The following is a 16,755-nucleotide window of genomic DNA, read 5'->3' on the forward strand; positions in this document are numbered from 1 at the left end:
AGACAATAGGCCTATTCCTATGGATAGACCTAAGAATGCATGTTACATTATGCGAAAAACAAATTGCGTTGTTCCCCTTTGGGATTCGGAGCCGCCGCGGTAATAATAAGCCTAATTAAACAACTAAATTAACTTACTTGACAGAATTCACACGGATTTTATGAGGCGCCAATTCTAAAATTAAAAAAAAAAGAAGCAATATAAGCACCAACATAAAATAGGTCAACTTTAATCAAAAGCTACACATGAATACCATCATGGCCGTCTTCATCCTTACTATGGTTATTATCATTATTATTTTATTTTGTTTAGGCCTATTATCATTTTCACTATTATTTTCATCATTGTTATTATATTATCCTCTTAATTTAAACCATACTTGACATAAAATGACCAGGCCTACAATAAGCAAACAAATACTACGTAGGTGGGCGGTAATTTCTGCCGAGTCGATGCACCATCGACACATGAATCTATTATTATACTACAATATAATCTCAAGAACAATATCAAAAATATTGATTTACCAACGGCTGCGTTTTCAGTAAATTTATCCAAACCTGCCTTCGCTATGCTGTATACAGGGTTGTAGTCAGTCTGTGAAGAAACGATATTTTCTCATATGTAATTAATAAGTTTTTATTCATTCATCTATTCATTCTAACTCGCTCGCACACTCATTTATTTACTCATAGGAGAATGGTTCCATAAAAAATTGGCAGACTATATAATAGATTAATAACACATTTTAAAAATTAATAATTAAATCAATAGTCGCCGTCACAATCTCGAAATACTTACTGATGTCAGACTGGCTACACTGGAAACATTCACGATACACCCTGTAAAAAATAATAAGAATGGTTCCAATGTGAGGTTAAAATAATTTAATATATTTTCATTCCTCTGCTCAACAGAACCCCTAACCTGTAGTATTACTACAGTTCCCCCCTCCAATTAAAAACCACGTTTCTGTGGTCCAAAATTTACAAATGTCTTTTATTTTTATTATTCTAATTAGAGACCAAAGCTGCTAAAGACCACTAAAACCCCTGTCCCAAAAGTGACCTTTAATTGGAGGGAGACCTGTACTTATCAAATATAGGCATAATTAAACTGTACTGCCAACAAAGCTATAGTATCAGATATCACTTTTGAAATGTTGAAACTGCCGATAAACTAGTCTATACTTGGTAATAATATAAACAAACAAATATGCCTACATATGACAGAATTGAGATTTTTGAAAATGGTCAGTACAAGATAGATTATTCACCGCTTTTATTCATTTATTCATTACTGAATGTAATAAGTTATTATATTATAGTTAGGCCTATATATTTTACTCTGAAATACAAATAACTACCGTATGTTTGTTGATATGTTACAGCTATAGATTTTTAACTTAAACTGGTTTAGCTATAGAGTTTTAACTTAAAACATTTTCTATAATAAAATAAATATAAAAGGACCTACTCCTTAACTAAAAATCATGCTATAAATAAAATTATATTCTGTAAAAGTACCCTCAATCCATCATCATGCCATTATAATATGATTGATTTTTAGCTAGTGATCTTAATTGGTACAAGTCATCTACCGTATCTAATTTAATATCTTCTTAATTGTGCCAATAAAGTAAAATTATCCCTTCAGTTTCTTTACAGATTTAATAGCAAATGCCATGGAAATAATATTCTCGAACTAAATGATTAAAACGCAACACAAGACCGAACATATTCCATCTTGACTTTTCAATTAGTTTGGACAATGAACATACATTTGTCACTTTATATAATGATTCGTTTGAAATTTTTTTTGGGTAGGTCTATCTAATATTTAATATATAATAAAGATGTCGTCTATGAATTGTATCAAACTATTAAGCATTTTTTTTTGTAGGTGCCCAACAACTACAATTATATGCGATTATTGAAAGTACCTGGGCATCATAACCTTGTATTCTACGTTTTATTTTGATTTTTCCATATGACCATACCTTTGAGAACTAAGAAAATGCAATATAAGTGAGAACAATTCTACGTTTGATATCTTTTTTTCTACAAGTGTACCAAGAATATTAAGAGATTTCCATATATATAGAAATTATTTTTATCAAATTTAACAAATTCAGTTTTATCTTGGTCCACAAATAAGTTCCATTCATTAAGTATCTTTTGTATGATATCGAAAGCAGATTTTAATACTTGTACTACTGTACAAATAAGTAAGCCATTTACAGGTGGATTAATGGGAAAAAAAGGTTGTTTTTTTTAAATCATAACGTATTAAAAAATAACAAATACCAGAGGCGGATCCAAAATTTTTTAAACGGGGGTAGGGGTACAACAGTTTCAGAATAGATAAGTGAGTAGCACACAACATTGATATGCACTGAAATTTTTAAAATTTTGTGGCAAAACGGGGTGGGGGTACATGCCTCCCTACTGGATCTGCCCCTGAACACGGAAACTGCACATCCTAATGCCACGTACATAAGCTTTCTCCACCATTTCATGGCTCTTATGTAGACATTTTTCACGTCACAATTTACCGATGTTGCTCTGCCTACTTCGGATTTGCACAAACGAGTTTGTGCCCATCCTTCCATCATGTCTCATGCGTTTGAAAACTAACACTCCGTATTCTATATATAGATACAATCTGATGAGCAAAACATCTTGTGGAAAGAGACTTAATTAAGAGGTAGACGTTTGCGATTATCTTGGATTAGAACACAATTTGGATGTACTTGCATCAGTATAATATAAGTGTCTAGGCCTCGTCACAGGTTCGCGCTTTCAGTATGATAGCGATCACAAGAACTGGCCAGCTAATCACAGGCTGGAAAGTTTAGAATTTTTACATTTTGAACAAACTTACACGAATGAATCCGAGTTCATTTAAATGGTAACGTGAATATGCAAGTCATTTGCAACTAATGAATACTCTAAATTGAAATACATTGATACCTTTGCTTTCAATAAGATATGGTATCACGAGTTTGGTTATGAGAACAACGGAGCGAAGATTCAAGTTCATCACTTTGTCGAACGTGGACATCTTTATGGTCTGCAAGTTTCCTGGGCAAGGAATTCCAGCATTGTTCACCTAAAGAAACAGTATAAAATGTTTTGTACTAATAGAATTGAGATTCAAACTAAATTTCGATGAGAGAAGAATGGAGAAGAGGATGGGATTGATGGTGGGGGAGAATGGAGAGGGAGGAGAGAGAGGCTGGAAGGAGGAGAAAGAGCAGGTATAGGGTTAAGTTACAGAGTGGGGATGCCAAAAGGAACACTATATTTTCAACTGATTGTTTATTTATTATTGTACTCAAAGTTCTCTCAATGAATTTAAGATGACGGGAACAAAATAGTCTCTTATTGATGCAGAATTCAGTAAGGCGAAATCAGTAGCCCTCAATGATGAAGCTACAAGTGACTTACCAAACCAAAGATTGAGCCGAAGAAGTCCACAGCCTCTTTTACGATTCTTTCAACATCAGAGTCACTGCACATATCTCCTTGGACAACCAATATCTTAAAAAAATAGAGAATTCAGATAAGGCTTCTATTAGCCCTATTTGAGCCCAACCAGATCTAAAATTAAACCCTGTAAACAGAACTATATAAAAAAATTTAAAAAAAACTCCCAAGATTGGTATTCTTATTAGTTCAGCTAGATTTGAGATAGTAACTCAGGGGAAGTAACACTTTATCATACATGTGATAACATTGTAATGACTCCTGAATCTTGATTTGAGATTCATGGTAGAAGAAGCTCATTGTTAAATCATAAAGGGAAACACAACTAAACTTGGGTTATTTTGCAATACGTCTATTATTAATTTAACCAAAGAACACACCCAGTGATCATAAAAATACATTTCGATTGTCCCACAAATAATGCGAGTTACACAGGGCTCTTGTGCCTCTGGTGTTCTGATCAGTTTCGTCAATAGCCTTCTTAGATTTTCAAACAAAATCGTATGGCATTACACCGAACTTCCGTGCCGCCAATTTCCGTCTCTGTGTGATGTTCAATGTGATTTGTCAATAGCATTCTTTACTTTACAGGGATAATAAAAAGTTGATGTACCACAAGATGCTGAAAACTTTTTTGGTAATTTTCAAAAAATATAATTCTAAGCGTAGGCTTTTGTATTGTGATAAATTACATTGGTAAAGCGACACACCAAAGTTGACTAACGACTGTTAAATATGACGCAAGCCGACCGCTTAATTGTAGTACAATTAGAATTAGAATTTGAAATTGCCAAAAAAACATTTGAAATAGGCTATCTTAGAGGAAGAGTTTCACCCAGATATATAACGATTATTTCAACATGCCGGAGATTATCTTTGGCCCGTGAGGTGAACTCTAAAAATAATTTGGCCCGTCAAACAAATTAAATAAGAACCAGGGCACACAGGCACAACACAACACAGGCATAAGACAGGCTTACTTAAATATATTATACAAGTTAAACAATTAAGTATTGAATTGTACTTTTTAAGCTCAACTCAGATATCGCCGGCAGACCTAATTATTAGATTCTGTTGCAAATCCATGTGCGTACATTTTATATAGCAACATTGTAAAAGTAAAGTTATCGTTATAAACGCTATTGCTACATTCCATCATAAAAGTATATAATTGACTCTAACCTGTTCTTCTTGTAGCCCTTCCTGAATGCACTTTTCCTTAACTTTGCTTAGCCTTTCCATATTTCTTCCAGTCAGGCATAATTGATAACCACGTGATGCAAGCTCCAATGCGGTTCCTTCTCCGATACCAGAGCTGGCACCTGTTAAATAATACACATTATTTGGATCAGTAAATTTAAATGTTTTTTTTAACAGTGAACATATACATACATAATACTGTATACTACATGACAGTACAATGTCCTGGGCTATGTATATATCGGATGTGTATAAGAGACAGGTTAGAAACTGTGCTTGAATAAAGGAACAATGATGTTAAGATCGTATACTTTTTTTTATATAGTATGCCTGAGTGCATACTGAACTTTATCTTAGATACATTTAAAATCTGAAATCACTTCCTACATGGACGTTAGATTTACGTTCTAGTAAGAATTTTTTAGGCCTTTATATTATTTACTTAGTTGGCTTCGTTTCTTAAAATGTGGCTAATACTCATGTGAGGGATGATGGGGCAAAATAAGTGCAAAAGGTACATTAATAACCTCTGGCTGCTTTCGTTCAACAGAAGACGTCCTTCGTTCATTGTGTTGCACCAACATGGTGCCAACAATAGCATGAGACATGCAATAAAAAAAAGTTAAACAGAAAGCTTAATTATACTGTATATGATATGCCTACATAGCATTGAATTATGAATTGGGTTGACTTTCCAAACCGCTATATTGTAGACGTATTCAAAGTAACATTAGACCAGGCTTAAGTGCCTACTAATTGAGCGAATAGTGTCAATGAACCTGTAAGCATGATGTAATATTGCGAGTCAGACTCATTACATCGAAATACATTAAGAATATTGTGATATATTTCTTTAATGGGAAAGTTCAATACAGAACACATTAGCTCATCCATACCTGTAATAAGAACAACCTTTCCTCTAGACGACATCGCATCAATTTATGTTCTTTGTATATAACAATCAAAGATGGATACTTGATTTTCAGGCAGATTCTCTTGTTTGATTTGTGTTCACACTGATTGCATACCAGCAGGCTGGAATCTATGTCCTATGCGTTTATTACTGCATAAATTATTACATATGCTGGCCACCAGCATCTTTAACGTGTGGGATGAGGGTGAGGATCCCGTGGTGTCAATAGACATGGGATTGAAATGGAACTGAAGATACAGTTGCGGATTCTGGGTAGCGCAAGTGGCAATCGAGGGCCCAAAGGGGGCGAAACATATGATCATAGAGGTTTTGGGATGTTCCCTTGCATATTGTAGGGATCAAGGGGTTATTTCCTCTGAAAACATTGGAGTTTTAGCTATTTTAACCTCTTATCTACATGATTTCACATTTGGTCAGTGACTTTTTTTAAGGCCACATGGTAGATTGGCGTGCTTTCCCATCCATGGTCATGGGTTTAAAAACAGTATTTTAAAACGGTTGAATATTTTCCCCTACTACACTAAAACGCATTTTAATGATCGCTTTATTCCGATTTGTATTATTGCATATAGGTTTACATTTTTTTATTGAAAAAAAAAACAGCTTAACACTAAACGTAAAATATAATAAGTACAGAAATTCCCATATTAGGTTCCATAATAATATAGGCCTATTAGACTCGAATATAATATTTTTTTTTGTTTCAATTGTTCATAAGCCTAACATTCATGTCTGTTGTAATCGTACTTTGGTCTTAATATGAACTCTCCACGAGGCCTCTCTGTATATAGAGATGTATAGGCCTGAAGTATTATTGTGTAAAGAACAGGTCAGTGGTTTCAAATTTTGCTATTGACAATGCAATCAAAAAAGTAGATCTTTTTCAACCATGCTTCAAAAAAATGTGTCCGGTAGAATGGATTAAATAAATGTTTACCGGATGTCACCGGATGTTCGGATTACCTTCCCAGAGGATAAGTGGTCAAAGGTTAATAGTATTCTATAATAATATATTTTCCCTCGAATACAGGAGAAGAACGAAGTCAATGAGGAACAAAGTTCCATATTTGGCAGCCAAACATATAACATGAAAGAAAAATAGCGAATGACACAAGCATACAATCGCACTCAGCAAAGACACCTCGCAAAACTAACAAAAATATGTTTAAAAAAAAATTAATCCATAAAAATTAAAATTACCTTCTTTTTGCCACCGAATGAATAATGGCTGATGACAAAGAGGTGGTATCTTTATGCTATTAAAACACTTTTCTTATTAGAGTAGGGCTATTATAAACTTGAGCATTATGAGTAGGCCTATGTAAGGACAGGTCGAACCCTTTATGACCTGGGTTCGTATTAACCGAGATGATGAATCGAATGCCGCGATAGTCCATAGTTTCCAGTCGTTTTTAATGTAACTTTGCTATTGAAACTAATATAAATATAGAACTTCTGAATAGTTTACTTCAGGACTTAATATCGCTCATCTGGTTACCAGAATATGTATAGGGTCCAATAAATAATTTACATTGACCGCTATTCTGACCATGTATAATATCAGTAAGTCAAACGTTGATTTGTATCGATATAATAAAGCAAAAACATGTCTAAGTTCCTGACCTATTCTCGTAAATTCCTCCGAAGGTGGTCGCAATTGGAGTCGAGCTGTAAAACTCTAGGATGTCATATGCTCATTTGTTTCATATGTGTAGAGACAGGTCACAACGAATATTAAACGTTTGGTCATTTTGATTAAATTTTCACGAGCAGTGGACGATATGCATTTAGGATAATGTTATGATGGAGGATGTTCTTAATGATAAGCCACTGCGGAGGTTTGTCTGTGCCTTGCTAGATTAAAAGATTTAGGACTTAGCAGGATATTAATGAAAAGTAATGAGTAAAAGTGCCAGCGATTTATACACAACTGCACGGGTAAAGTAACAATATCGTATTCATATTATAAATGTCCTATAAATTTAGATATACCTGATATTGTTTCTGATCTGAGTGCTTTCTCATTACAACAACACTATCTCTCATGGTTGGCTTATACACATCTAGATGTGTATAAGAGACAGCCAGCAGGCTGGAATCTATCCTATCAAGGACAGCTTCCCCTCCTCCCCCCCCCCCGGTCGGGGGGAAAAGCACAATTCGTCAGGGAGAAAAAAGCCTTTGAAACCCCTAAATCAGGGGTGGGCATAAAAATCGGTCTGAGGGCCAATGCGAATTTTTAATTTAACACCGAGGGCCGCACCTAACCTTTGATATTTCCAGTCACCTTCCAAAAACCTCCAAGCACTGCTTTTACACCACTTTATTTTCAGTTTTAATGTTACTTTTTACATACGATCGGTTGTACCCTAAACTGTGCGACGCCCGACCACACCCACTTTTCGTCAGGACATCGGACCCCTCATCAGGCAAATCTTGGTGCCACCTCTGCTCTCTCTGGACATATAGACAGATACCGATAAGCACATTACACACAAGAAACACCCCCTCCCCAACCAATGGTTGTAATGATAGATTAAAAAATGCTTCTCTTCTCGTGGAGTCTGTTAATATAGGCAGTCGTAGAGCAGTGCATTAATTGTAGACTAATTACCTAAATTTAAATTTTCTTTTTTATTAAATTCCAAAATTATCTTCTAAGTTATAGTATAGATTATAGGCCTAATACATATTCCATCTGTCCATGGAATTACAAATATTTTAATTCATCATAAGTATTAAAACTCCTCCCCTCGGTGTATTCTGCTAATTAATCATTTAAATTTTATTTGTGTTAACTTTATTCGTTTTTTAAAATTTTTCGTCGATAAATTAAGTTCCACTCTAATTTTATGATCCTTATATTTGGAACAAAACCGTGAAAACAAGCAGAAAAAATACGATTTTGAATGTTTTTAGTCTTTTTAATGCTTCAAATCGTGTCCACACTGCAACGCTGAATTAATTCTTATCACTGCTGTAACAGCAGCGCGAAGATTGTCCATGTTACCGCCTGTTCGCAGCCAGGCTTTGCATCGTGACGTATGAGTGACTCTTTCATTTTCAGCCAATCAGAGTAGAAATATGCACAGAGTGGGAAAACAAAAAATTAAAAAGATGGGTATTATACTGTACTATAGTATAATAATTTTGATAATGAATAACGCCAGTAAACGTTAGGCATCAAACTTGTTGGTAGGACGCTATACACCTCTCTGCATATCAATTTTTTAGGATTCCAATAGGTGAGGAAAATTAAAAAAAAAACAAAAAACATTAGATTGAATTGTAAAATGACGGATTTGGAATATCGGGGATTCAAAATCAATAACATTATGTAGGCGTATACTAACATCAATTTAGCACTTAAAGACAAAAATAATATTTCATTCTCTTATCTATAGTTTATGAAACGTTTGAAAATAATATATTAAATGTCACCAACAATGCTCTATGCAATTCAGTTTAAATACAGTAGGCTTATATCATATCCGTTTCAACACAGTGCTGTGTTACCCTCGTCGCCTGCGCTGTCAACTAAAGTCAAATGCAGTCAGTGTCCACTGTGATAAATGTAATTATGCCATTGGCTGGAGTAAAATTATGCTATAGAATGCTACGCCTCAAATAGTGCATAATTATACACTACTGCCGTAGATTTTGGTACTTAATCTGAAATCGGGTATAGAGTACTGGCGTTCAAAATAGTGTATTTAGCTAAAAATGAGTTTAACACGTTCACTGCCACACCCCTTTACCTACTTGCCTTTTTAGCTGTGGTGAGAAAATTTAAAGAATCGGCACCTCTAGATCAAGGCCGTAGGAAGCGGTTATGGCTGGACCAATATAATCGCCAATCAATTTCGTTTGCATGCCAATTGTCCATCAGATTCAATATCCATTTTTTTACAATTTTAATATGCCTTTAAGTATGCTTCAGGCCTGTAGCGTGCGGGAAAGAGGGTTAAGGGGATCACGGCGAACCGCCCAAAAACTGGAGAAGTTCCGCATTTAAAAACATACAATCTCAAGACAAACACACACATCCCAGGCCCAGAGGAAGCAGTTTGCTATTTAACTCGGGGCCCTGGGACTTGAAGGCAAGCATCTTAACCACCAGTATCAGTTGTATAAATTGTGAATGTGGTCTGAATCCATAAAGTATTCTTTTGAAGTATATGCCTACTGTATTTGAAAAATCCAACGAAAAAAGGAAGCAATTAGTTCAAAATTCTGTTTTCACTTTCTGGGTAGTCAATTTCAAAGAATTTAATTTTTCTTGATTTCAACATTTTCATTGGGTGTGAGTGGTTAATTTTACATAGCAAACACTAAAACTGTAAACACATTTTTTTTTTGTCAATCTTGATTTCACAATTTGTATTCCTTCTTTAAAATATAAAATGTAAATTTTGTCAATTGTCCGATGTCTCCAAGTCGTATTTAATTAGTAGGCCCGGTCATGGAGTTAGTGTAAGATATTAACTCTATTGATTATAATCTCCACTCACGAATATACCAACAAATTACAATCAGGATCGGATGCGAGATTATAGCAATTATATTCAGATCTTTATCCATTAAGTGTTCGATCTACATGACAACATGAGATGCATAATATTTTGTTATTTTTATTGCATAAAGGACAGTAGGCCTACTCAGTCAGTTATTACGATATATATACAGAGAACCCCTCCTTGGGACACCCCTATTCAGGGGACACCTCTATTAAGGGGACACTTTTCGACGAGGGGCAAAATGCCTTTTAACACTCAACCAACCCCTATTAAGGGGGGGGGGACACTTTTTGTATTGTATCAAAACTACTACAGTAGTCACAAACGATACGAAATATATGATTTGTGAAATTGATAGGAATATTAACAAAGAAGCTTTACATTTTTAATTTTTTCATTAAGCTTAATTGATTTCTTTATCCTATGCCTTATCAAATTCAATAGATTAGCCTAGTTTCTTAATTATCCAGAGTCTCCAATGGTGCATCCACCTATATTTGTAATATCAATCAATCAATTAAATGTTCAAATGTAATACCGTATTTTATTTTCATCAATTGAAATGCAAAAAGCATAATTAGCTATGGCTTTCAATACAAAACCCTTACATTGATATAATGCTTTTGCTATACAGTACTAGGAAGAACCGTATAATAAAGAATCGTGAGGAAACCATTTCACACTGACGTCTCCAAAACAATATCTCAGCAGCGCTATGCTATATATTTTATTTTTATTTATTTTATTCAATTTCTAGGTAGACCTATTAATTCATATTTAATTGTTCCAAGGCCTACAAGTGTAATAAAAAAAAACACCCCTGTACTGTAAATATGTTCAATAAATAATTAGGTAAATAATGGTCCAAAAAAAAAAAAAAAAAAAAAAAGTCGTGACAACAGTCGTACGGACATGCGCTCCTGGTCCTTATTTCTATTGAGACAAAATACATTAAAAAAAAAAAAAAAGAAGCTGTATGTTTACACATACACTACACGCAAATTCAAGGTAAAACCAGTGAATAACTTTACAGAACATGTAGCCGAACTAACAGTTAAGCGCAGAACTTCGAATAACTCGACCAACGAACTGCCAGTAAATGTCAACACACTTTTTATCTTATACTGCTTATGCGGACGTAATATGAACACCAATCTATTCCCGCCTTATTATTGTTCACCCAACCTATTCCCGCCGTATTACTGTCGCTGTAAAAGGAAATTAAGTTTCATCTAACATTCCCATCATGCTCCTTGTTTCTCGATGTAAAGTGACTTGTGATTCAACGTAAATTAGCTTTTACATATTTTTACTGATTGTTTATGCTAGATAATTTATTAATCTGGGAAGTTAAGTTGAACATAAGGTACATGCTCGATTGTGTAAACTTTAGTTACTTTATTTTTGTAATGAACACATAGACTTATTTAAGAATTGTTTACCCCGGAAGATGGCGATAGCGCGTAGCGATTGTATGGAAACCAAGCTATACAGTCGGATCATTTTCCCATATTAAAGAAATTCAGTCATTAATAAACTCTCAAATCAAAAGAACTGAGCGCACTAGGGTACATCTGCACTTCTCTCAAAATGTTCTCCTGCAATTACTTGATAAGTTATGAGTTTTCAGTACGCCTATTGTTTTTTATATAAATTTGTGAATTTCATTTTACATGTCTGCAACATATTTTTGGCACCAGATCTGTACTGTGTTTGCCACCACCAGTAGATGAAAGGGTTAACAGTTGTATTTATAGCATATGACGGCCAAAATGTATACATGTAGTAAGATAGAAAATCATCTGACACTGAACGATTTCCGCAAAATGCAACGAATCCAATTTGAAAAAAAATATTCAACCACAAGACGGCAACTATTGGTCCAAATACCTTCAACATATGCAAAGCGGTTTGTATTTTGTCTTCATGAATGGTAGCCATAGTGGGCCTTTGTCTGCGAATGACCATTTTTCTGGTAATAAAAAATATCGGTATGTACATAAAACAAACCAACACAACAATAGTTAATAATACCGATCGGTGTATATAACAATATTTTAGTTTAGAATTTTCAAATATATTTGTTATAGAAAAGCACCAAATGAAGATGATGTAATATAATAAAGTTCGTTGTTTTGTGTAACGGGAGTGCCTCAAAGGAGCAACTATAGCAGAAAATCTCTCCACAGAAACGGCAAAAATACTTAGGATTGACGCCATGATAGAATAGTCAAACATACACCAGACAATGATTCCAGTTAAACTGTTCTCCCGTTTGTTCATATGTCTTTGAAAGCCGAAAAGTGCGTTCCATAAAAATCCCCAGAAACTTGCCAGAAAATCGGCCACGGCTAAGTTGATAACGAATATATTATGTTTCTTCCGCAAGTTCCGTTGACTAATTAATACAAAAATAGTGAATAAATTTGCAAAAAATCCTACTAGGTGTATTACAGCACATGCAATATGTATAGCTTGAAAGTAAATAAGTATATCGCTATCAATTGTTATATTTATAGTAGGCCTACTTTCGTTTAAGGTTGTCATCTCCAAAGTTGCAGAATTGCAAATAAAATCATTGATACACCTATTCCGTATGACGCTTCCTGTGTTTTTCTTTTACCAGTGGTGTAGATTCAACCTAGCTTTTTCGGATATATTGAGGAGTAGGGCCTAGTTTTGAACTACTGCAACTGCAGGAAGTAAGACGTTATTTTAATCATTAATCATTTCGCGCTAAGCCCATCCTCATAATTTGAATAAGAGTTTACTGGAATATTCCATTACGAGTAGCGAACTTGCGTCATTCCATTCTAAATAAAATATCGGTTCTTATACTAATGTTTCTATTTATAGAAAAAACGTACTTAGACATACATAATGCTAAACCTTTGATTATCGTGATTTCGGAGCATAATGTCATTAGTAGGTAATGAATAATTAAAATTCCATTAATTACTGGTTACGTCTGATTTTTATTTGATTGTAAATATTCATATTATATTAAATAACATTATTAAACACGTTGCTGGTAGTAGTTTTTCTTGTAGTCTGGGTTTTATTATTATACATATGTGCAAAAAGAACGAAATTGTTCATTGTGCTTCCAAATTGCAGCCTTCGTTTTATTCACTGATTGGTTATAGAACTGGTTATAGAAACTGAAATTGTTTCCTTGAATCACACATTATTCAGACGGGACAGGAATCAATGAGGGTAGAGTTCATTTGCTGATCTAGTGACATGATATTGTTGTGCTATCATAGTGTTTTCCTGGTATTAGTTTTTAAAATTATTATTAATCATAATTCTAAAATTTTAGACAGATTTTGATTGATTATGTCGTCTTTCATCTGGCATTGGACTGTTTTACTTCACATAGTTGGTTTCTATTCATACTAGATACATGGCCACTCGTCTTTTAAGCCCCTTTATTCATCATTGGTAATGGGTGTATCAAGTGTGGGATTTATCCGACTGTGACCATTTATGTACAAAACTATTAGTGCTTTCTCTCCATCCATTGTTATTTTATTTCTCTTAGAAGGTCTATTCTAAGGTTAATTTTAAAAGTTAAATTATGTTTCTAATCTGAGTGCTTTCTCATTTTAACAACACTATAACTCAGGGGTGGCGCCAGCGGGAGGGGGAGGTGGGCCTATGAGAACCCCCTTCCTCCCACCCCGTCGGGGAGAAAAACCACGTCGTCGGAGAGAAAAAAAAATGCATGTATTTTCTACAAATTAGTAGGCCTTAGACTCTAAAATCGATTGAATAAGATTTTGAAACCCCTAAATTGTCAGTTTTCGGCCCCTAGAACACAATTCGAGAGATTTTGAGCGATGCCCGACCACGATCGCCCCCTCCATGTCTGGGACATTGGACATTACATTTAATTCCATTATTATACAATACTTCATTATTTAAGAATTTAAAAGATGTTATTCAATTCAAAAATATAAATATTCAGATATACAAGTTCAATGACTACAAAAATAGAATATATATATGAGCATTTGATTATTTAATTATATACAATTATTTATCTAATTCAAAATAAATATGCTAGTATAAATTCGATGGAATCAAAAAGTATTTATCTATTTACGTTTATTAATTTAATTATGTACAATTACTTATCAAGCAAATATGAATATAAATTTTAATTACGATGTCTTTCTTTAGCAACAATATCCAAAGGCCTATTAAACTGGACTATTAAATGCTTTTATTATTATTTTTTTAATGTTGTTTAATGTATTTTATCTTTACAGGACCTTATTGTAAAACAGCGTAACCATCTCGTCTGTATATGTTATTCTGCCTAAATATGTTCAATTAAAATAAAATTAATAATATAAAATGTATTATATTTTGGGATGAGACAGGTAGCATGCCACAATTATTAATCATTAATTATTTCAGTTATATTCACGATCACAATCATATAATGATAATTATTATAATCATCATTAATATTACCATTTTATATACCAATTGGAAAATTACTTCGTAAAGGCATACGAAATTTGAAACACCATTAACAATAAGTACACATCACTGATGCCGTAATGTGAAATAAGACGTGTTTGTTTGTTTATTTGTTTTGATTTATTGCTTAATCCTTACAGAAATCAATGAAAAGCAATTACAAAAAATTAAACATCACCAAAAACATTTAACATCATACATCAAAATCGATTTAAATACAATTAAACAAAAAGTGGGAAAAGGGACAACATCAAACATTTGAAAAAATAAAAACAAAAAAGGACACGCAATAACAAAGAAAAAACAAAGGTTGGGTGGAAAATAAACAAAGAAAGGCAAGAAACAAGTAGACGTTTCTGGGGCGGATGCAGAGGGGGTCCAGACGGTGCGGTCCCACCCCCTAAATTGTATTAAGAAAAAAAATTGTTGTATTGTATTTTTGTCAGGTATGAGAGTGCAAATCCGGGCACCTTGAGGCAGGCGCGGATCCAGACCTCCTCGCACCGTTCGCCAATATAAAGTGATAGCAGTGCGTGGTGATCTGGCGAATTCCAACTCTTTCTCTCAGAAATGCCACCTACCTAAACCAAAGACAAAAATATATCGACAAAATAAACTTTTTGCATTGTCTAAGTATTGATCAAAGAGGGGACTGTAATTAAATCGGCTGCGCGATAACGTACTGTACACTGTTGAGTTCTTTTATTATTATTATGATTTATTTCACAATGTATGGTTAATACAAAATCAATCACAGGGAGGATAGGCTATACATGTGCGTTGATTCTTATAACCTTATTGAAAGGCATATATAATTTTATTATTCCAAAATTACATCAAAGCGAAAACATATTATTAAATTATTTCATTATTGCTATTCGTTAAAAAAACGAACAAAAAAAAAAAAAAAAAAAAAAAAAAAAAAAAAAAAGAAAAACAAACAAAAACAAAAAAACAAAAACCAAGTCTTTAATGGAGTAGCTTAATTGTTAAAAAGAAAGTATAAAATGACACCGAGCACTGAGAGACTGAAAATGAACATGAAAAGAAGAGAAGCGACGTGAATGGTGTGTAAATTTTAAATCACACAGCGTTGGAAGTGGAAACATTTTTTTTAAAATACTGAGAAATTGAGAAGATACGGTATCTAATAAGCTGCATTAATTGGCAAGTAAAATGTAAAGTTTCCAGGCCCGACCTAGTAGGTGGGGTGTTACTAAGAGTGTGTATAACTTACCCAACCAAATTTGATAAGGTCAACATTTCCAAGACAGTCGAGAATGTACTGAATATAAATTTGTGATTTTCTGTGATTTTTTAAAATAAAATCCTAAATTTTTACTTTTTAACAAGTACTCAGTCTGTCGTGATTGGAAAAACGCAATTTCTTCAATTTTGAAATTTTGGCTTAGGGGCACCCTGTGAATGTAATCTATCATGGAAAGTGACAATATACTCCAAACAATTTTTTGAAATATGAAATTATTATTAGAGTTACGCATTATATCCGACCGTCTACCAACTAAGCATTGAAATGTTGGCAATCAACCAATCACAGAAGGCATTTATGCATAATTAATTGCTTTCCCAGCTGGTGGCGGTAAAATAAAAATGCATTATTATTATTTTAAGATTAATTTTAGAACCGTATTATTAACAAGATAATTAGGTTAATCATTACACGTCGGCGCGTGCACTGAAAACGTATTTTGTTAAATTCATTTTTATATATGATATATGATATTGTTTTGACAGTAGAGAAAGTACTGATTATATAAATTGTAGATAACTACTGTTGTCCGATTGTGCGCATTGGAGAATGTGACGACGAACTCGGGATACGGGCCTCTGTTGACACTCATATCAAAGGACCTGTTAATTAACCTTGCACAGGAGCCTGTCGTCACCTGCTACGATGCCTCCGTCTACTCCTTATCATCATAACATCATCAGCTATTTATAATTGTCCATGGTAAAATGGGGGAAAACTATGAATTAAGTGTGTTTTCATTGATCAATAGGAGTCTCGTAATACACGTAAGTGCATTTCTCAGCATCTATAAAACAAAACATTCTGAAGCTAGAACCCCTAAAACTACCGCAAAACACCCCTCCCCCAGCCCCA

The 16,755-nt window shown here is 33.9% G+C and overlaps 1 protein-coding gene across 1 annotated transcript in view; it reads right to left on the minus strand.

Moving 5' to 3' along the window:
• Positions 1 to 5,740, minus strand: part of LOC117112161 (glucose 1-dehydrogenase-like) — a 12,595-nt gene extending 6,855 nt beyond the window's left edge. Inside the window, exons 1-7 of the mRNA XM_033255228.1 lie at positions 5,585 to 5,740; positions 4,671 to 4,810; positions 3,450 to 3,542; positions 2,973 to 3,111; positions 802 to 842; positions 528 to 597; positions 138 to 174 (exon numbers count right to left, since the gene is read on the minus strand). Coding sequence (XP_033111119.1) covers positions 138 to 174; positions 528 to 597; positions 802 to 842; positions 2,973 to 3,111; positions 3,450 to 3,542; positions 4,671 to 4,810; positions 5,585 to 5,618 — 554 coding nt within the window. The 5' untranslated portion in view covers positions 5,619 to 5,740. The remainder of the gene's footprint in view (positions 1 to 137; positions 175 to 527; positions 598 to 801; positions 843 to 2,972; positions 3,112 to 3,449; positions 3,543 to 4,670; positions 4,811 to 5,584) is intronic.
• Between the last annotated feature and the right edge of the window lie 11,015 nt (positions 5,741 to 16,755).

Source organism: Anneissia japonica, unplaced genomic scaffold (assembly GCF_011630105.1).
Source record: "Anneissia japonica isolate Jap-2015-1 unplaced genomic scaffold, ASM1163010v1 scaffold2707_len876726_cov182, whole genome shotgun sequence".
Classification (NCBI taxonomy): Eukaryota; Metazoa; Echinodermata; class Crinoidea; order Comatulida; family Comatulidae; genus Anneissia; species Anneissia japonica.